Below are 24329 nucleotides of genomic sequence, written 5' to 3'. Positions count from 1 at the left end.
ATATAAAAATATATGTGACATAATCTGTTGTACAAATTTCTGTTTTGGAGATGTATTTAATTTATTCTGTCATTAAATTATTAATTAAGTTTAGATAATAAAAACTGATCACTTGTGGGTAATATTATTTAAAATTAAAACTATGTTAAATATTTTTAATATAGTTATAATTTTAAATAATAAAGTTTAGGATGTTAAAAAAATAAACAAACAAAATTAATTTTGGTCATAAAAATTACATTCTGTAATTAATCGTGAATAACAAATAAATAAAATATTAACATTACAATAATAATAAATAAATAATACAAAACAATTCAGGAATTCATAGAAAACATACAATAATATAATTATTGTGTATTAGTTAAGATTTTTCAAAAATGAAATATGTCAAACATTATATGAGAATTTTTAGAAGAATATGAAAGTTTACTAAATTAACTTTTTTAAACTTAAACGACTGATATAGAAAAAAAAATGGAATAACCCAATTTAAACTATAAGTGTATCTCGGTGGAAAATCAAATGCCAAATGCGTAGTTAACATTAATATTATGTAAAAAAAAAAAAACATTAATAATAATAAAGACACATTTCATACTTCATACATAAAAATAAACATACATAATATTTTAGAAAATAAACATTTTTAGTGCGTTTCAACAGTAATCACATTTGTTTAGGTAACTATGCAGTAATTATATTAAAACGAACTTGCGACAATTGCACAGCCAGATTTCCCAAGCCATGTCTTTTTAAACAATTTTACATTACTACACTTAAAATCTTAGTCAAAACGATATTTTTAGTCTTTGGTTAACATATACCCTGGTCGTAGTATTGAGCCATGTCATGGCCTTCTTTGTACCCATAGACGTCATCCACACAGCCTCCCCCGTAGCCCGTAGCGACCCCTTGGTACTGGAGCACATGATGGTGGTACGGCGTTTGGTCGGTGTACACGTTGTTGTTGTGCGCACCGATACTGTTGGGGTTGAACATGGCGTCTTTGAGTACAAGTGGTTCAGCTTGTTGCTGATGACCGTAGGAGTCGTATCCACCTTCGCCGCCGTGTACTATGTTAGGGGACCCAACGATCGCGTGGTGGTCGGTGTACTCGTGTTGGTAGTGCCTTTTGGCGCAGGGGTGAACTGTCAGCATTTTCATCAATTTATTGCGTTGCGTTTCCAATTCTTGAATCTGAGTCTTCAAGTCATAATTTTTCGTTTCGAGTGATTCTGATTCCTAAGGATTAACAAAAGAATAATAATTAGGCCTCATTAGAATACGCGTCGTTAAGCCTATAGGTATAGACCGTATTAACTTAGGATTTCGGTATAACTCCTGTAGGGGCAGCTACTGATTCAGCCAACTTTAAAGTTGTCTTAATTTTATTTAAGTATGTCGACGAGTTTAAAGATTATTATGCCAAAAGAGAGATTTGCCCATTAAAATGAAAATTGGGACTTAAAAGAATAAAAAATATGTAAACAATTTTATTTTCTAACAAATTAAGTATGTATATTCTACTTAAAAAAATTAAGTAGACGATCTTATGAGGGATGAAACGAAAAAGAATTTAATAATTGATAAACCAAAAAGTATGTGTAAGTAAAAACAAATAAAAATATCTGCGAAATTGTTTTTATATTATAAGTAATTAAGTGGATTATGATAAACGTATACATTGTATACGGAAACACTTCACAAAGTTGAATAATCAATTGTCTTTGTAAAATATTTGTGAACTATATTTTCTTACTCAATTATAGATAAATTTTAATTTATACCCGCATTCTTTTCAAATTTATCTATGCTTTTTTTTACATTAAAATTATGTTTTTAAATATTTATATTAAATACACTTTACTCTAAGTTGCTATAGTTCTTACAATATAATATTTTTATTTTCAAAACTACTGTTATAAACATTTTTAATACAAATTATTATATTTATGTAAAATAAATAAAACAATGAAGCATGTATAATTAATAATTGGGTGTTTATTAACAAAATTGCTTAGCTTATTCACCTCAAGCGTTAAAATAAATGACTAACGGAAATTACATATCACTATGTATTTTATGATGATAAACTTTTTTTTCTTATCTTTTAAAATTGAAAGAAAAATTCCGATGGGATTGCCTTCTTATATCGCAACTCGACGATAATTTGCCATTTCTAAATGCACCACACCCACGAAATAAAATTTATAAATTTGTCGGTTTCAGAATTTACACTATAATACGACTTTCCAACTAAAAACAGGTTTTTAACCAATTATTGTTTGTGTAAGTTTAACGAACTCTCCTTTGTGTCTACTTTATCGAGTAAACGGGATTCTGAGAAAAATGCTATCTTCTTAAGCGGCCAGCAGATAACATAAAATAACGCACGTGTTATAATTAATACAGTTCATTTAAAAGGAACAGAAAACACTTAAGTTAACTACTGGAAAGTACATTAGGCACCGTCAGTAATATTTTAGAAATATTGTTTTTACATAGAAGTAATGTTGTCGATCGGAAACGTTCGGTAATTATGATTTCTTACACTAAAAAAATATTCCAGTGTACGTGTCGACAATAATATTATCATGATAAATTGTTGTTCGTCTTGGAAATCTCAAATTGTTATCAAACAACATTTGCATTGCACTTGGCGTACAAATAAATAAAATCAATTTATATAGAACATTATATTCTTTAATAAACTGAATAATATTGATAGTTTGACAGGAAAAAATGTATAAACAGCTTACGAAAAACGAATTCTGGAAGACAAATTGTTATTATAAAAACAAAAATTTTGTATGAAATTGTTTTAACAGCTCATCCGAGACCAATAATTATAATATAATACCTATGACCTTCAATTTGGATCTTATTTAAAGTGAACTTTGTAATATAAAAGTAATATTGAAAGGTACTTCATTGATTATTAACGGCGAGTGACTGTGTTTTAAATTCCAAGTATAATGTAAATAATCATTGACTTCAGAATTTATTATAAACTAAACAATGTCTTTATCTCAATTAGTAAATTCTTCTATAACTATTAAATTCCAAATTTTTCATTAAAAAAATAATAATAAATAAGAAGTTTAAAATTTGTATACTTGAAAATTCTGTGCAATAGTAAAACTTACAAGAAGAAAAATTGCAATTAAATTAAATTCCATTAAATGAAGTTAGAAACAAAAAATATAGTACATTCCTTAGTTCTAAACTACAAATTAATAATATAAGATAATTGATTTGTAAAAAAAATATATAAAATATACAAAAATGTCCACTAAAAACAGTCAAATATTATTTTGACTTAAGAGCAAGTCAATAGTGGGAAGTCACTTATTGTAGGTGTAATATATGTAATAATACACAAAAATAACAATTGTTTAAGGTAAAAATAAATAAAAATTTAATAATAAAATAGTTCAATAAAATGTTAAAAAGTCTAACAAGAATGTTATATTTCTTTGTAATACATTTTATGAAACATTTAATTTTTATCATATTGCAAATAAAAACATTAAAGATTCACCTTGTATATTGGATACTTCATAAAACTATTTATATTGCTACTAAGTGAATGGAACTACATAATTAAAAAAACTATTTCACTAACCTTAAGTTGAAATTAATAAACGCCTAAAGTAAATTATCTGTACAGTTTTATAACTTTTAATGGTTTACTATAAAAACGTCCAATTAATAAGGATAAACCAAACTGTTAAAATCTCGCAAATGGAATATATATACACGATATTAAAAAAAGCCGTCAAACGTCAAGTGGAAGGCCTTAAATTTTACTATCAATCCCCAGCAACCATGTTACTGAATATTATAAAAAATGTATTTTTACTAACCTAAAACATTCAAATTGGAGTGTAAAGGACGTGTAGATAGATGACAGTGGCAAATTACAAAAATATGCATAATGATGGTACTTATGGCTTGAAATGAGGAGGTACTTTAGAGGCACATACTTAGAAATGGATAGGAGGGATGGACTACACCCGAACCTTTTTTAGTATGAGCAATTTTGTATAATAACATATTACCATCTGTTTGTTTATAAACAACATATCTCAAAGTTTTTTTGGTTTTGTCATTAAATATAATTTATTTTATTGCTTCTTTGTTTTCCATACCATAATTCTATCGGCAGTCGATCCCTCTATTTTGACCATGATTAACGGCCTAAATAACGCTTTTGTTTATTCTATTTCTAGGAATTTTCCGAATTGATACCCATAAATATTAAGAGTAGAAACACGTGCACGTGGTACAATTTCTATTTGGCATCGAGCCATCGCTTCAATGACCGTAAAAAATGCAAGTTAAAATACAATACTAGAAAAGACACTAACTTGAACCAGGTTCACTGTTTTTTCTCGTTTCTTTAGTCGACATTTGGTGGCTGCTATCTTGTTTCTTTCTCTTCGTCGTCTCCGCCTTTCTTCGTCTTCTGCTGTCAACTACAAAAAGCAAAGATGATGTAATTAATATTAAAAGTAAACGGCGATTACTCAAAAAACAATGAATTACTATTATCATTAATGTCAACCATTTATAAAAAAGTGTTTTGATGTAAAAATAAATTAATATTTTATGATTCTGTAACTATTACAATGCAAATGACAGCTACTTACTCCTTCCCCATAAGAAGACACGTCATCGTCATCATCGCCGTGTGATTCTTCGTCTTGTCTGCGTTTTTTGACTTGACTATTCAAAGATCCCGTTGAACTACCAGCAGAAACAGAGCTGACAGGTGACGTAGCGGCGGTCTGCACTACAGCGTTCTTTTGTTTTTGTCGGATAGCCATTTTAAGTTCTTCTTTAATGAGAAGACTGGAGCAAATGTTTTGCATCCTCGGCGGAGATATGGGCGAAGACGAACTGGAGGAGTCTTCGGACACTGGTGAACTGGCAAACCTGTCGAACGGGTTCATCATGGATATGATAGAGTTGATCACTTCAGGAGTCCTGGGGATTTGTGAACAACCACTTACCCCACTTATCGCCTGGTGGTTGGATGACGTTGAATACATGATTTTTTTTATTAAATTTTCAATTGATGAAGTGCAGTACAACACTTATTACAGCGCTCTAGTGGTGCCTGCTAGTTGTATTTGAAAACAGAGATCTGGTGACTGGCAAATGCTTTGGACAACGTTATAAACGTTATATTATAAATGAGGTAAAATGGAAGAATTTGTTATCACACTACGATTTATTTATGAGAACGCACCAACTGAATACACACACACACACAGATTTGGTCCTAAAAAAAAAACATTAAGATCCATTAGTCTAACATTACTTAACAATAAAATATCAATTGTNGAGAACGCACCAACTGAATACACACACACACAGATTTGGTCCTAAAAAAAAAACATTAAGATCCATTAGTCTAACATTACTTAACAATAAAATATCAATTGTAGTTTGTCTACTAATGTTTTGTACAAATTTAATGATTACATATGTAGAGAAACAATGATAAAGAATTAACTCAGTCATTACACTTTTTATTTTATTGCCTATATAGGCAGTAAGTTTCAAATTGTTTCAAAAGGAATTTCGGGTAACTACACACATTATTTGTCCATTTGGAACAATAATTATTAATGGACATCACTGCATGGAATCTAAACAAGATGTCATACTGAATAAGTCACGAGATATATTGAATTATTTATAATATCTAAGAATTGTACTTAAATAGTTAATCAGTCATAGCAGAATGTTGTAAACTTCACTTTAATCTTAAAATAGGATTTGAATATAAAATAAATTTTAATGTCAACATAAGCTATTTTAATTTTGTATGCTAATGTACATCAATTCTTAGAATTGATTGTAGAATATATTATCAAATAGGTAATTTTAGTATTTTTTTTCCTTAAAAATATTTACTAATTTAAATTTACTTAAAAGCAATGAATATTGAGTATTATTGGTATTCGGTAAAAATGTATAGAATTACATGGTATGAAACTATAAATAAAAAAGACATGTCTTTATCATAAAATACTAGAGTCAAACGATTATATGATTGATTGTCGATATCAGTTTGAAAAATATTAAAAATAAACTGAAGCTGTAGTTAAAAACATAAAAAAATGAAAATTATATGAAAAAACCTTCACTTAACCTTTATATGGAAGATACTGAATCATATAGTGTATTAGATACTACAAGGGTTATCATGTGCCGTTGAATTTAAATCGTTTCAAATGCGAGTTGGTACAATTGTAATGTCGATAGATATTGAAAAATTATCGATAAACCAATCATTACGAAAGCAAAAGGACACCAATACTAATAATAATATGTACCCAAAATTATGTATATATTTTCTTAAGGAATATCATTGTATCATAAAAAATAGTAACATCATCGTATACCACTCCCTAGTAATGCCCACGATTGTCGTACACAAGTACTTATGTAGATAAAAATTTCGCTAAAACTGGTCATCATTCAAACGTATGCACTGAACTTTCATTTTCTATGCCATTTGTCCAACCAAACAAATTTGTCGTAGAGCTGTTCGTTAAGTTAAATAAAAAATATACAAAAAAATAACTTCCGCATAAGGAAATCGAATGTTTGTACATTACACATATATTGAAGTGATGTCTGTGAATTTATGTACAGTAACATGGGAAAACAGCCAAAAACGGCGTACAGTCGAAAACGTGTAAATTATTTGTATAGTTGTTAGATATCGAATTTCAATCTGAATTTGCAATTCTGAAAAGAATGTATTATTAAATAGTTTTTACACTACGCGAGCGTTTATAGAATTACACTCGATTATTTTCATGAGATAGAACATATTTCATTATATTTTATTAGTATACTTGATCAAACTCCGTTAGAACACATACAATAAATATTTAACGTATTTGTTAAAATTATTTCAATCGAGACACGAAATACTCAGTTTACTGAATTTCATAGCTTGATTCTATTAATGTTTTTTTTTTTTTATATTAAGTTCTTCTTTTGTTGTTTAAATAACTTAATAACAAAATAAGTGAACGATTATGTTTTGATTTTTAAAAGCGATCGTGTATCCAGCTGTCAATTAATTGTTTGGACTATTTACTTCAGATTCAGTAAAAAATCTACTACACGCGAAAGATATAAATTATGGGTACAAATAAAATACCTTTTAACGGACTATTATTCATGTTTGGTTAACTTTTATTTTAATAGAAATTAGCGTGTTCATTAGAATATGATAAATTATTGCTGTTGATTAATCAAAAGGGCAGGGTTATCTTTAAATCGATAAGCGAAATGAATATAAATCACAGCGCACTGTCCTAATTCAGGTATTATGCTAATTAAACACAATTTAAAGAAATTAACAAGAGTTACATTCATCATAATAACAGAGACTCGACATGAGCAGCATACAATAACATGTTATTATTTGTTTCGAGTAAATTATTATTATTTTTTTTTTATCCTTTTTTTTTTTCGTTTTTAATGAAAAGATAATGATTCACAACACGGTTTAATAGAATTTCAAAAGAATTATGAAGGCATTACATGTGGCGTATACTGTTATAATGTAATAACTATTGAATCAGCCGCGTGTATTTTCGATTAATATTTCATTAGAAACCAATAAAAATGCCATTTCACACGTCTGTTAGGTGGAAAATGAACTATTCCATTGAGCACCGGATATTCATTAAGGATTCCGTTTTGAAAATATGAATAACGTTAGTGCTCTGGCTGATGTACATGAAGTATATTTTATTTGTTATGGAGTGCCGTCTGTTTGTTTACTCAAGAGAAACACTCAAATATTATATTGATAACACAATACAAACAATGATTAGTGTAGAGTGTCATCATCTCGCGCCATATTTACAATTTTTCAACAGTCGTTAGCTTATTAGTTATGATATCGTACATCGAAACGATAATATATGTTGGCCGCTTACAGAATGAAAGTGTTGGCGTTAAATATTGTTTCTCGAGTTCGGTATGATAATTAATCAGTCTCCATAAAATATAATTAGAACTAATAATAATACACCAAGTGCAACGAACACAAGTAGGTGTGTACATGACATTGCAATGCATTTTTTCACGCGGTCTCTTAACACATCACTTCATCCTTTGCGACTTACGTGCCCCAAGTCGAACAGATTAAGAGGATTAGCAATATCGTCCAATCGTAACGTCGCATTTCTCTGATACTATAAATACTCGAGTATTCGGTACCGAGAAAGAGTTAAGATTACAATTTTTTGTCATACAAAGTAGTTTATTTTTCGTTTGTTTTCTATTAGCCGTAAACAATGTGTGTACACAACAGTATCTAACAGTCTCCACACGCGACGACGTTCCTATAGAAAAGTTTTCACGAGAGCCGACAGCGGATTACAAAGTTATCGCCAATAACTTGTAATCGCCCACACAAAAAGGTTACTGTCTGCCGAGACATTTTGACAAACACAATCTATAAAATTCGATATTTGTTTGTATTGTTTTACTGCAACAACATGGAACATTAATCGTCGTGTGAATGTTTTTATAACACATAACAGCAAGTGTTTCGTTTCTTTTTGCAAGACAGACTCTTAGTTTCCGGTCAATGTAATGCCATCCCACCAGGGTCGTAAGCTGTTAATTACGCGGTCTATACCAGCACATAAAAATAATGTGCGCATTCACACACATAGCGTTGCCATAAGTTGCAATAATGGACTTGTGTCGAGGAAATACCACATGGACTACTACTACTACTACTACTATTACGATAAAATAGGCGCCTGTTTAATTGGCTTTTTATTCCAGGAACGAAAAAAAAATAGGCCGAATGATGGAATGGTTTTTTTAACGATCATTTATTTATCCCATGACACTTTACATGTGACAAAGTGCTGCCGCATCGGTTTTACAATGTCACAATGACGCTCACATGAGTTTATTTTACACTATGTGTATGTTAGTCGGAGAAGTCGATTTTGATAGACACATTTTCATGGGGTAAATGCTCTGCGAATGTTAAAAGTACATTTTTTACATTAAAGTCTATTCAAATAGACAAATGCATAACAATACTCTATATGTTAAGACGTAGTTCGCAATATGACTGTAAGTTACATCAATGAAAGGCAACAAAAATATAGATCTTTATCTAAACTGTAACAAGGGTTAAGAGCTGAAATGATTTCTGGTTTTCGAAAAATTTTACGGTATCTCGTAAGTTAGTTGATTTATATTCAAATGTGTTCGACAATTTTTAAGGTTAAGAATTGTTGTAAACACAAGTATTATGCAAAAACTTTTTAAAATCTTAACCAAACTTAAAATTTTACATTATAAAGTTTAAAATCGATTAAGGTTTCAAATGCGGTCTCATTATACTTTTGGTGTCTGTAATAATTTCTTCAACATGTAACTAATAAATAAAATTTTATATAGATGAACTTATTTACTAGGTATAAGAAGAAACATTGCCAAAATTCGAAATTATTTCGGTTCCTAGTCTTAAATGTAGCACAGTATTTAAAAATATAGATAATTTATAGACTTCTTTAATTATCTTGTGCCTAATATTAGTAATTACGCGTTTAAAATTCTCAATATTTCCAACGTATTAAAAATTGTCTAAATATTTCTAAATTTAGAAAAGTTATAAGAATATTTTTTAACTTATTTTTAATCACACTATTAAAACAATGGTATACACTCGATTTATGTGGTATAGAACTTCTAAAAATTTAAACATTTTTCTCGGACAAGGTATGACTTTTGATTTATTTGAATGCAATATTTGATCGAAATTCATTAAGTGAATAATTTTATAAAGTTTTTATTTCTAATAAAGTGTATAGATTTCCGCCGTAAAACGTTTTCAGTTCAGTACGTGTATTTATACGACACTTTTATATGATTTACTCATTAAAATCACTATTTATTAGACGCAATTTGAAATTGTTAAATATAATTAAATGAACATAATAAATATTTAATATGTATGTGAATGTATACATTTATTAAATTTTCTAAATATAAATTTATATTTATTTATAATCTTTAAATATAGTAGGTATAGTTATGTAAATCAATAATTCAGGGTCTCGGCACGCCTTAAGGATACTTATGTAATAACAAAACGAGAATATATTTTCGTGTCACTTAATATCAAAGTAATAAGAAAAGTTAGATGGTAGCCAAGTATGGCTGCAGCAGAGTGGATGTGGATTGCAAGATAAAATCAATGAATTTTTTAAATAATATTAATTTTTATTTGTATTATTAGATATAAAAAAATGGAATACATTGCTGAAAAATAACTGTTTATAATAAATAAAACTACAAGGCCTTATGCGGGTTCCCAAGAATTATAACTAAAACGACATATTGAAAAAAAACACGACGGGGCAGAGGGTTTAATTTAAATGAAAAAGACACGCAGACAATAAATTATCACTTTGTGTAAACATTTTTTAATTGGCAATAATCACTTAATTTCTGTTGGTGTGAGTGTACCACTTGAATGGCCAATGGTCGTTTAATTGATGGATAACATCTGAATTTATTAGATAACTCTAAGGTAGTGCACAATTTATGCATGAGAATTTTTTTAATTATTATTTATTGGTGATTGGTTGTGTAGTGAATATATCCCGCTGGTTATCCTAAATATTTTATGAACCACATTAATAAACCGTCAAAGATATTAAAACTTTTACAAGCTTTGTCCATCATAGATCTACTAACAAAAGATGAATACAGTAATGACTTTCTGGATTGATTAACAATTTGGTTTCTCAAAAAATTGTGTAATGCTTTAAAAATAATGTGAGTTTACCTTTTTCTGGTAATATAATCAAATAATATCTACAAGGAAATTGCTCAAGTCTTAATAATTATACACTAATTAAATATTATGGCAGTGAATGCAAAGTTTTTTTTTGATGTGGTACAACGAATCTCAACATCACGACAGTAATTTAGATCATGAACTAATTACACTCACACACACACAACTCTTTTAGTGTTGCCTTAATAATTCTGATGGTAATAGTTTTGTTTTATTATTGAATACGTGTNAATATGGTAATAGTTTTGTTTTATTATTGAATACGTGTCAAAGCCATCGTTTACCACGATGGTGTTCCCACGCATCTATGCACCTAGACAATACAGAGCCGAATGGTGTGACCCGATTATCAGACAAAAAGCCTCAACGTGACAAGACGAGCTTGAATTTGTATTTGTATACCTATACACACTTGTCGTATACTTGATAATACTAAACATATACAGTGTGTATTATTCATTTTACACACACGAGTTGAGTATGTATCAGCAGTCACGAGGCGTCGTGTCGTCCTTGGACCCTCCGCGACCAATCATAACCGTCAGGAGTATTGCGAAAATTTTCATTACCGACCAAATTGCCCATTAATCTTCCGTAGAGCCAAATGCGAAAGAGAATCAGCGTTCTCACGAATATCTGCATGCAACAGAGCTGACGCGTACGGAGTGGCAGCAAACATTTTTTTTTTTGTGCACAGAGGAAATTAAACGGATAATGTGTTACACGAATAAGTCACTGGAAACATCCATTTAGAGGCCAAGGATGATTCGGATCCATTAGTTACCGAAAACCACCCCGGTAGAGTGATTAAGGTAGATTAGAAACGAGCTGTTTAGGTTTTTAAGGGACAAGTCTAGCTCATAATAGCCACGCGATAACAGTACAAGTTTTTTTTACAGATAATAACAAAACGTGCTCGTATACTTTAAATGAATGTCCCATCGGAGAGGTCAAATAATATTAACCTGAAATGTACTTTAGGCCAAGAGACAAATATTACCTTCACCGACTGCTTAGTACTAAAAAAGATGATTTCAATAATAATACATTAAGTTAGTACTGTATAATTTAGTAATTATAAACCAGAATATTAATGATCACTAACAAATTTAAAAACTAACGTGAACGGCTTTAACAAGTATTTTGAAAATTCACAAACAGTAAAACAGCAAATTTCACGTTTGTCAACGAGTTTTCTATGTACAATTTTCCATCACGTGAACTGAACATTTTCCACAATCGATTTTATAATTATATAACCATTTTTTCATTTTACTAGAATTAGCCTGTTTATTGCCATCTTTTTGTTTAAAGTTTTATTGCAGCTAAATTTTAACGAACAAGTTTTAAATTTACTTACATAGAAATGCATCTATATACTGATAAAATAAAAACAAAACAAGTTTTATTTATCCACGCGTTACTGTGATGTATGAAAACACTTGGAGGTCGAAGACAAAAACTGGATTTGAATGTTTTTATAGTTATACATTTTTATAGTGATGAAAAAGTATTAGACAAAAGCACTTATACCGTGTTTGGGATGTTCATAAAATTTTTTAACGCGCTGTACAGAGGAAGAACAATGTCGGTCGGTTCGTATTATAATGTGCCAAATTGTGTAAATTATATGAAAGATTAAGCGCAAAAAAATCAACACTTACCAATTTCGTGTGTTAAGACAGTGTGTAATTTGAAATTTCTATTAAAATTTAACAGATACTCGAGAGGATATTTTAATATCAAAGTGTCGTGATGATTGAAGTGGAGAGGGCGAAACAAGTGCAATTAGAGACATTAGTAAAATTGTTTCACAGAAAATGAGATATTAAAATTTTCTTTACAAAGTCGTTAGTACTTTATACAAGTACGACAGCTTTTTATTTATTTTATGCAATGACACGTTAAACTGAAAAATATTACAAGGCGTAACAACAGTATCAAAATAAAAATTCAAGCTTTAGATATTATATAGATAGACACAAAACAAAGGTTTTAATAATCCTAAAAATAAAAATAATATTTTAATTTTTAACTTCAAATAATAGTAAAATAGCACACCAGAAGAAATACTTTCGTTATTTTTTAAGTATAACATTAAAAAAATAAAGAACCTAAAAAACAATTGATTACATTAAATGTTATTGAATGAACTATATAAAAGAGTGAAAAAATCGAGATCGCGCAAAATTTAGAGTATATTTTTAAGTAATATAAACAGTAATATAAAAGAAATTAAAACACTTTGACCACTTATATGCTGATAACGATATTTTTAATAATTAAAGACGTCTGATTTGTCTCAATCATTGAGACAAGTAATAAAATATAATATTATTAGCTCGTTAGAGATTAATTTGCATATATGTTTTTTGATAGGTAGCGTTTGTCACAAAGAACGACATACGTGGATAAGATGAGAGGAAATAGACGTAGATGGTTTGGTCATGTTATGAGGGGATCGGAAGTTGTAAGAACAGTTATGGAAATGAATGTGGAGGAAGAAAGGTAAAAGGATAACCAAAAAGAGATTGAATGCGATATGAGGACAACTGATGTGTACGTAAATGATAATAAGAGATGGTGTCAAGTGGAAGTTTAGGATAAGGATGACCGACCGCAAGTATTTGGTAAAAGAAGCGTTTGTAACAATACGGTTTTTGTCTACTGGAGTTAAAAAAATGACAGTATCATTTGTTACTCATAAAAAATGTTGGATTTCCGAGTAAACAAAAGGTAAATTATTATCTATGTATTGTTATACTTGTGTATTTTATACCGATTGTTACTTTATTGCCTACTCTAATGGACCCACGTGAGACAGGTACAAATAGGAGACGTTCTATACATTGTCCCTCCAGTACACTTGTGCGTTCTTGTTAAACGACCTACTTTTAATATTAATTTATACTTGATTTTCTGTCATGATAAAAATAAATTTTTTTTAGTGAACTTAAGTCGTAGTTTCTTCCGTGGTCCACTCTATGAACTGTGCTATAATTTTTGTTTTATTTGTTCAGACTAATAATATATGCTAATTTAGACTAATAATATCTTCAAAACAACAATTAATTTAATAAAGAACTATTAATGGTTTTTAAAAGTTGTCAGTACAAATGTATTTTATTGTCGATACGCTCTTTTTGCAAAATAAATACTTAAAATTACGCAGATCGAGAAAACATATGCAGACATAAATAATTATTGTACAGTAATTGCATTTTCATAGATTGTAAAGGTATGTGGACGATGCGCCTTGTAAGATTTTTGTAGACGACATAGTATTTTATTTATAATAAGTAAACATGCTAAATAATTATCCTGTGTATGTTTCTATTATTATGGTTTTAGAGCAATGTAATAAATCGTTAAAAAAATACAAATTTTTAGATTATAAGTACGAATATAATCTTTTGTTTTTTTAAAAAAAAAAAAAAAAGATTTATTGAATTAATAAGGACCTCTCATGACAAAGAATACCAAATTAGCTATTTTAAAAACGCTATCACACGTGTACATTGTTGTAATGGTTTAAATATAATACATTGAACATATCGAATATCCCAAATTTGCAGACCTTTTTTGGACTTATCGTTTTGTTATGCGGACCTATATGGTATGTAGCGCATCATGTAACAGCGACAGTTAGCCGGTGCATAATCACAAGTATTGTTTATACAATAATATAACGTATATTATGTTGGGTCGTCGTTAATCGGTCGATTCGAATTCCCGGAACGACGTGTGACGATGAACGCCAAAGCAATACTAATAAAAAAATGAGAAAAAAAAACAATTTAAAAGAGACGATTCCCCGCGATCGAGCGATGGTCGTCATAAATAATTTTCGGTACGACTCTTTGTGCAGACGTATGAGCATGTTAACTCGAATTAATGGTTCACACATGCTATAATCCGTCGTTGTAATGATAGTTTAAAAAAAATAATGATAACGTATATAGACAACGAGAACGACAACAATGTTATTGTACACTTGGATGAGGTCCAATAGCCGTCTTTTGTCTGTGCGTAAGAACTGCCACGGCTGAATATCTCGTCGCCAGTAGGTTGATGTTGTTGTTGGTCAGCCGACTGTCTTTTGAAGACATAAATGCGTACACGAGTGAAGATTTAAGTCTAAAATCAACAATCACACCAAACACCAGTAAATCACAGCAGCACGTGCTCGTAAAAGCAGTTACTAGAAATTCGCGCTTACTCGGTACAGATAACATTCGCATTATCGATCGATTTCATTGGTAAATCGCCCTGAGAGTGTAGTTATCACTTATCGTCACGATCCAACAGTAAAGATAAAAACGTCGTTTATAATTGCGTGCAAGAGTGTATACGGCGAGAGGTCTGTGATTTTTTATTTCACAAGTACCAATATGGTTCGAACAATTATGGAAATGCCCAATAAAAAAGTTCAGCGTAAAACCGTCCAAAGTAACGAACCATTTTAGATGCACGACCTCGTTTTTTACCAACAACAACAATAGCGATTGTCATGGATGATAAACGTACGTTATGATATAATATAGTCATCATTCTTAATCATGCAGTGTTTTAACTATACGCTGGACCAGTAGCCAAAAAACGAGTCAAATAATAAGTGATGTATCGATCGAGCTGTGGGATGCGGTTGTGTATGCGACCAATTTAAATCCTCTGAGACAGGCCGCACGTCCGATGCACTTTTCCTTTCTGGCAGTCCTCTAGAAAAATAGTCCGAACCCAAGTAGTTAATTACAAAATATTTTCATTCATAAGCATATCAGAAAAATGCTAAGCGTCTGGTTTGACATTACCCCACGCCAGGCACAACATAAACGAGATAACGCCATTCGCGTTGCATCGCCCGTAATAGTTTTTTGTACTCATAGAGTGCAGTTTGAGCTAACCTAGTGTATGCATTCGCGATGGGTTACCGCAATTACCGAACATTAACTAATTATTATTGCGCAAATTTGTTTATCCTATACACTTTTACCGAGAACCATCCAGTTAAAAAACATTATCCCGCGATTATCGTGACCGATACGGCACGCACACAATATTGCAACGGCAAGGTATCGAATGTGTTTGTATTGTACTTGTGTTGAGGTTGTCAATGCGTCAGAAACGCTAAAATGCGGAGAAAGAACGGTTCATGAGAACTCAATGGGCGCGACCTGACTGAAATTCCTCGGTAAACAGAGGCTTTGTACGCAATCAGGAAACGGCTTCATTGTCGTGTTCGTGGCAAATGATAACGGCTAGTTTGGATTTCTCGTCGTTTAAAAAGTATACGATATTATTTTTTCAAAACTTCTAATCTATTTGTGACCTTCGATATTTTTTCTATCTTTATTTTTGTCGTATCTGTTATAGACAAACAACGAGAAGGTCTGCTCACTTCCCACTATTATAAAAGTTACGCGTGCGCTAAAAAAGTTTTAAATGTGCCTCTAATACTTCGGCAAATTTATATCAACATAAGACGTACATTAAAAAAAAAGTAGACGTTTTGGCAGTTTAAAATAGTTTTTCACAGGAGTTTGCTTGATTCATTCGTTTAAATTTCAATAATAGGAGGAAATTCCACAGTCGTTTTGATGGGTTCAAAACGTCAATAAATAAATAAGTTTTGGGATTAGCTTAAAAAAGTATAGGTACATCAAGTACATACTGTTTGCTTGATCAATATAGTGTATATAGATACGGATCTCAATGTCACTAATGTTACTTTATGTTTACATTCTTTTGAAGTAACCGTAATTGGGTAAATTGCGTGTCAAGCCATTTTTGTAAGGCGTAGAGGACTGCAGGAATGTATACGATAAAATAAAAATATAATACGTTAAATATTAAATAGAATAAGTATATGTCGTCTAACAAACAAAAGAGAATGTAAACACAATTTATGAAGTTTTAAACATCAGAAAAGATTCTGATTATAAAATATCATTTGACAATACAAAGCTTGAAAGGATGTCAAAACATGTGTGTGTATAAAATCTAAATAAATGTTTTATAAAATTACACAGCAGCAGTTGGGGTGTAAATACATTTTTTTAGATAAATGCACAAGTTTTTAATTTGAACTTATATTTGATATGATAGCAACACATACACTACTCTACACATATAACTACATCATCTAAAATAAAATCTGTTAAATATTCTAAAATAAAAAAAAGAATTTATAATTACCATTCGTTTATATTTACCCCAAACACGTACTTAATAATTTATTTTTCATCATTTTCAATTTCGAAATATATACTATAAAACAGTGAGTTTGGTATCAATGTTATAACTAAAAACGCCCTACATTGATGAAATGTTTTCTAGATTTAAAGTATTTTTAGAAATTTTCAGAAACATTTTTTAGGGAGGGCCAAACACCTCCATAGGTTATTACTATCCTTATCTTAAAGATAGTAGTATCCTTGTGTCGGTATATAGTGCGCTCAGTAAGTAATGAAACGAGTTTATAACTATTAATCTGTTACCTTACTCACTGAACATTCTGTATATGTTTACACCCCTAACGATTTTTTTAAAATAATTTTAGAAATTTTTACTAAAAAGATACAAAATAATACTTTTATGTCAAATAAAAATTAATTAACCTTAGGTTCTGCTGAACTTAAAAGTAAATTTTTTTATACTTAATATATAAATAGGTATACACATAATTTTAACAAAACTCCAACGATGTTCATTTTGAAGTCGTCAAAGTGTAATAAATTCGCCCTCGAAAACAAATGTCAATTAAAATGTATATATATATAAAATACAAAATAATAATGCTGTTTCATTGTTTTAATGAATTACTAAATTTTTTCTTAAAATATTTTAATTTAATTTAAACAATTTAATTAAATACATAGCTCAGTGAACATGAACTAATTAAAAAAATTTATTTGAAACAGAACTTATTAGTGATAAACTTGTTTTCAATTAAAAGTGTCTGATCTAAATGGCAGGTGTTGGATGTTAATTATAGTTTTATTTTTATAGTATGAGCATAAAAAGAATTGTAGCCAAACGTGCACTGCCAAGAAGTAAGAACCAAGTGTTTTTGACAAATATTACAACGAATAAGTGTGCCGATGTACAACATATTAAATGATTAAAAAATAAAAATTTTTTTTTAACCATTTTAAAAATTTCTAGCAATTTTTAAAATAATAATTATTTGCCATTCTATTATCATGAGAAAAGGTAAANACCATTTTAAAAATTTCTAGCAATTTTTAAAATAATAATTATTTGCCATTCTATTATCATGAGAAAAGGTAAAAAATTATATTTTTATTTATTTTCTTTATATTATTTACTAAAAATGTGGGACCCTGATATTTTAACAATTATAACTTACATACTCATATATGTAGCATGTTCTTGAATACTTTTTAGTTTCAAGGTATTCAAATACATATTGACTATTGTTTTAAAAAATATGAAGAAAATTTTCGTTATTCATATTAATTATATTCTTAAAATTCTTGACCTATTCGATTTATCATTCTTTGTCGGCTGTTCAAATTTGCTTTCACCATTAAAAAAAAAAATAGTAAGACTGAAACCGCATATTCGTATTCATAATAGAGAACTATAGAATATGAAGGCCCAAATTGACACAGATACGACGACGATATACTATCATAGCTGTCGCAATTTAAATGGGCTTGTAATAAAAGTCTGCTTTCAATAAAACAGTTAATCCCCTGTTTCAGTAAGATTATACAATCGTTTTAAGTTTTTTATGTTTTGATCGACCAGCCGAGTATTTATTATTGACTAGTTATTAATTTTTAAGTTAGAAATCTCCCACGTGGTAATAAAATATTAGTTATAAAAGCATTATAGATGATAACATATACAGTTACTTACACATTTTAATTTTCTATATTATTTTCGAAGATGTGTGGTCCAATGTCCTATGCGAAATGTCACTTACATTCTCACACACTATATTAGCATAGTACGTCTTTCATAGAAAGCAATAAAATAACGTTTAATCACCTAAATTACACTGTTATTATACAACAGACGATTTTGGATATCTCGCCGTGTAATTCAATAATGAACTGTACCATTTCTACTTGTAGCGTCAGACTATTATTATGTTTCTTAAATATTCATCTATTATTTGCTCGAATAATAATAAAAAAAAAGTAGTATAATCTGAGTTAATAGTGGTAAATTATTTTAAAAAATTGAAAATAAAATTAATAGCTATAGTATAATAAAATTGACAGCACATTTATTTTGAAATACAAAACATATGTGAATAACTATTTTATTCTACTATCAATTATAAACTTTGAAAGAATAGAATAATGTAAAAGAACTATATAGTAAAATATTTAAAAATTTATTATAATTATTTTATCTTAACTGGGTTTTCGCTTAATTAAAATTTATCGATTAAATCGGTAACACGCAGTGTCGTATTTAGGAGCAAATGAATTTTTTTTCATAAAAAAAAAAAAGTATTTAGATAAATTAAAAATCGAGGAACTGAATTTTTAAGAGAATATGAATGTTGAAAATATATTATACTTATGCAGAAAAAAATTAAATACGTCTCTGGTAAACACCTAATTAAACGAAGTCCATTAAATTCATGTAGAATAGTTGCATCAATGTACATATAATACATTTACCTAATCGATATTTTGTTTGAATTTATAAAAGATTACAGAGTTCATTTGATTAATGACAAAGATTATCAGTTCAATGTGTAGAATAAAGCTATATTTGATCATCATAAAGACGTTACTTATTCATTTAAAATTTATTAATTTGTATTAACTAATTATGGTAAATAAAATGCGTATCATTCAGTTTCATTAGAAGTATTTATGTTAAGACAATTTTTATCTAAAATTTAAAAATGTGCAAATCAATAGTATTATTAACGAAATGTAGATTTTTAAATTCCATGAATAACAATTTTACAATAATATTGTAAAATTTATGTACGCAAAGTCATCGGTTTGTTATAAACCATTCGATTGCTCGCAAAATAAATACAATATTAGAAAAAAAATATTGGTTTTTTTAGTTATATATATTTCTTGTTGTAACAAGAAACTATGTAGTTATATAAATTTCTATGACTAGTGGACTAGTCATTTTCTGGTCTTACTCAACCTGCCTAGATATAAAAATTACAATAACTGCCGAAGTACTGATCGAAAAGTTATTAGCGACCGGTAATTATCATAATTAAATAATTATCCATTTTATAAGTTAATTAAATATGTATGTTGACATTTAAAAATGAAATAAAGTTGACATTCCTGTAAGTTATAAGTGATGATTCTAAAAAACAAATAATAGCTAATAAATCAAAAGATTATGTAACTAAAACAAACCAAACTTTTTTTTTCTTATTATTGTATTTAGTTTGAAGCAATTGAGTGGTTTATAATAATGCAATCATCCTGTATACAATATATATACAAAATTAATTCAAAAAAATATATTTCTAAAATTAGAATAGGCTCGTTTTAAAAAATATTACAGTTTCTTTTTGTTAAAATATTAAGTATAATGTTTAGCGCGGTTTATGCTTGGGCTTTTACATCAGTATTTAAAAATTCAGCTTATTCAAAATTTACCATAGAAGATAAAATAATAAAAACTTTATCCCTTGACTCGGAAGCGCAATCTCAAGGACCCATTTATTGAAAAATATTTGAGGGACTCACAACGATTGCCGGAGTGTTGGAGACTAATTATTTTATCAAATAAAATTAAAAATATTTCAAGCACGAAAGTCGTACACTTTCAATAATATTGAAATTATTAAGTAATTTTTTTTACTCGGCTTAAACTGAAACATAGAAATTTTATAATGATCACTTGGAAAATAAGATCTTAGTTGATATGATTATTTTATCCTACACCCTGAATTAACAATGAATGAAATCTGAACATTTAGATCTGTTTAATTTTATAAATTTGAATATTTATTTTTCATTATAATAATATTAAACATTTTAATTAGTTTGAAAGTGCAACACTCAACTAAAAGGAAAAACTATTGAATATTTTTGCATAAGTACACCGATGAAAATTCTCAACGAATTCATACATTCATTTTCATAAGAAAAATATTTTCCATAAATAAATTTGAAATTCTTCATAATAAATATATAATAAAAATACAAGTAAATCACCAAAATTCCAAAAATAAAAACATTACAAATATAAAAGTTATTAAAAAAGCTCATTTAAACCGTATTGGTATTGTTTTTGGTAACTTTATTATGTTAAACTTATGTTTTTGCATTTTTTATACTAAAATATTATAAAGTTTAATGCAATTATTAATAATACATATATAGATTTAATAAAATACTCGTCACATTTAATGTTTATTTTTAGCCTTCTTCTAAAACTATCTAAAGTAAAAACTCTTGAAACAATTGTAGTAGAATGTATCACTTTTATTATCATATAATTAAAAAGTTATCGTTTATTATTGTAATTTTTTTATTCCAATACTGTTAACTATTGATAATTACTACGGATATTACGCAGTTAATTCAAAAAAATCTCGAGTGCAACGATACGAAAGGAAATTAGCGTAGTATAAGGTGTTATTTGAATTGAGTTTGAAGATCAACTAACTATAACAAATAAATAAACTTTTTAATTAATTAAGCAAGATTAATTTTTTTTTTTAAATAAAATTTATAATTTAGGATATTTTAAAATTATTTGAAATGGAATATCGAAATTATTATTTTTGGTTCTAAAATGAAAAAGAAAATTTTAATGATTTTCAATTGAGAAGTATTTATTAAATCTTTATCACGACAATAATAAATAATAAAAAAAAACAGTATTTTACGACAATATCAGTGAAAGACTGCTTAGAGTCAAATAATAAGTCTCAATACAGTCTAATAAAAATGTATACAAATGTGTACTTTGAGCCCGAAGATAGTTAAGAGACTAAAAGACCCAAGTTTTTATTATTAAAGTAATAGGATGAACCGATAACGTCTCAGTTTGGATTGGACGTGGGCGTGAAATGACAACGAGGTGCAATTGCATGTACTCAACAACGTTTGTATTATACTGTATCAGATAGCGCGTTTGTTTTGAAGCTTTTAAATTTTACTTTAAACAATATTTTAGATAAAACACAATGAAATTACTCGACTATAGTACTATTTAGCGATCTATTAATAAAAATGGTAAATTATTATGTGATTGTGTAAAAGTATGCTACCTATAGTTATATTACTAGTTATTTAATTAAGTGTTAGAGCACTTAACATATTATATTATAGTTATATATTATAAAATATTAATAGAGTAAGAAGTATGTTTGATTGAACATACATTTTGGTATATAATAATATTAATAATTTTTATTAATTTTTCAAATAACTAAAGTAATATATTTTGGATTTCTAAAAACTCATTTTACGTGGAAAGATTATCTACCAATTCACATATAAACATTCAATTTCAAAGTAAAAGAAGTATATAAAATAATTAAGAGATTCTAATTGACCCTATAACAATAGAGAGTAAATATTTTTTCAAGTATAATCAATGATAAAAAAAGATTATAATTTTTCCCTTAAACTTGCTGACAACTTTTCCCATTTCAATAATTAAAATATTATTACCTTAGAGTTAACAAATGGTGAACAATTACCTTAGTGAATCATAATTAATTTGTTGATATTATATCATTTCCCTTTTTATTAAGTAATTAGACAAATATTGTTTAAATTTCAATAGTTGAATTTTATTTTTTTTTATGCATGAAAATATTTGAATTTCAATTAAAATAATATAACTTAAAAAAAATCTATTTAATTACATATAGTATTTATTTATAATATTTCCAACGTAAATTGTAAATCGATTCATAATACTTATATTATTATATATTCAAGTAATATTAATGTTAATGTGTGGTGTTATTTAATTTAATAAGTTATTAATTAAACAATAAATCGCCGACATTTGTGTCATACAAGTATATTAATTCATGTAAATTCAAAAATAAATAAATAAATTATACATTTATTAACAATCAGTTTTGATTGTCCTAACACTACTCATAATTATTAGTAAATTTATCAACTAAACATTTTTTTCGAGTAGTTTATGATTGTGTACAATATGCATCTACCTGTTGCGTAATAAATATTAAAGAGACATTATTGAAGGGGTAAATTTTTAAATAGTTTTTTTATCCTTACAAATTACATGAATAATTAAATTTTATTAGATATTTCTGATCTTAGAGAGTAGTTTAATTGCAGGTGGGTATGTTTTATTTTGCGACCAAATATATTATACTCAGGAAATAATTGATAAAATTCGAGCTTATTACAAAAAAGATATAATAATAATAAAACTCACCTTAAACTCATAAGAACTCGTGCTAAACGTGCACACATAAATCAGTCGGTACAATAGCACGTAACGCACGACGTCTACGGACCATCGCGGAACTCCACTGCCTAAGCCAAGTTACGGGGACGCCGGCTGACACGCGAGCACTCGAACGTTTCTAATTTTAGTAGTGACGTCAAAATTCAGCCGTCTCATTGGTCGGAGGATATCACTATCCGCCGTCGTTATTGGTCGGATTGCTCGGCGGGGTTTGGCGGGCAAATTCGATTTTACTGCTACCGCCACTGTCACTTGTCACGTGGTGTACTATACCCGGCAACTGTTGTTGGCGCGCCTTAAACACAGATGTGATACATATTACGCACACAGAGTTGTATTGATATAGCGGTATATTTTATTAAAGGCAATGCAAAACCTGTTCGGTGGTAATTTGTTTACATGATGTGTTTCCGAAGACGCGTAGGCGTCGAGGGTCTAAAAATTGCCCTTAAAATTATGGTTTGTTGAAAAAAATAAACACAGGAAATAATACTGGTGGTAAATAGAACAATTAATTATGTTCAAAGTTTACAGAAGGCGAAATAGATCAGAAACCTAAAAAACAATTAAGGAGAATAGCTTTCATTAAACCAATACGACAAATGATTTACGATATCATTTATCCTCTGTGATGAGCCAATTCATTAAAATAACTGTCTAGATTTTTATCTATAAGATTGAAAAACATTTTTAATACAATTTTTAAGCTTATATTTATTTTCATTTCATCTGGTTGTTTATCAGTAGCTATGTTATAACTTCAGAATCTGACAGTGCAAGTTAAGTAGGTGCGATCGTGTGTAATATTTTCTACAATTCGTGTTTTTTGTTTATGGACGCGAGNTTTATCAGTAGCTATGTTATAACTTGTTTATAATTTATAATAAGAGATGTCCTGCTAGCAATAAAACTACAAATTGATGTCATCATCTGACGCTGAATTTCGATCAGAATCTGACAGTGCAAGTTAAGTAGGTGCGATCGTGTGTAATATTTTCTACAATTCGTGTTTTTTGTTTATGGACGCGAGGTC

At 28.7% G+C, this 24329-nt stretch overlaps 1 protein-coding gene across 2 annotated transcripts; it reads right to left on the bottom strand.

The window, feature by feature from the left end:
• Positions 1-577: 577 nt before the first annotated feature.
• On the bottom strand, positions 578-23399 carry LOC126904001 (activating transcription factor 3). Of its 2 annotated transcripts, none has more exons than XM_050682618.1 (4): positions 23264-23399; positions 4656-5290; positions 4374-4481; positions 578-1245 (listed from the first exon to the last, which is right to left on the bottom strand). In XM_050682618.1, exons 2-4 carry the CDS (start codon positions 5055-5057, stop codon positions 817-819), a joined length of 939 nt encoding a protein of 312 aa, XP_050538575.1. In that variant the 5' UTR covers positions 5058-5290; positions 23264-23399; the 3' UTR covers positions 578-816. The 2 variants fall into 2 exon arrangements, with proteins under 2 accessions (XP_050538575.1, XP_050538576.1); XM_050682619.1 differs by lacking the exon at positions 23264-23399 and adding an exon at positions 18755-18959.
• Between the last annotated feature and the right edge of the window lie 930 nt (positions 23400-24329).

The sequence above is a fragment of the Daktulosphaira vitifoliae genome, unplaced genomic scaffold (genome assembly GCF_025091365.1).
Source record: "Daktulosphaira vitifoliae isolate Bord-2020 unplaced genomic scaffold, ASM2509136v1 Scaffold_4, whole genome shotgun sequence".
In the NCBI taxonomy this organism is placed as follows: Eukaryota; Metazoa; Arthropoda; class Insecta; order Hemiptera; family Phylloxeridae; genus Daktulosphaira; species Daktulosphaira vitifoliae.
The sequence above is the reverse complement of the archived record's forward strand: the minus strand, read 5'-3'. Positions and strand labels throughout refer to the sequence as shown.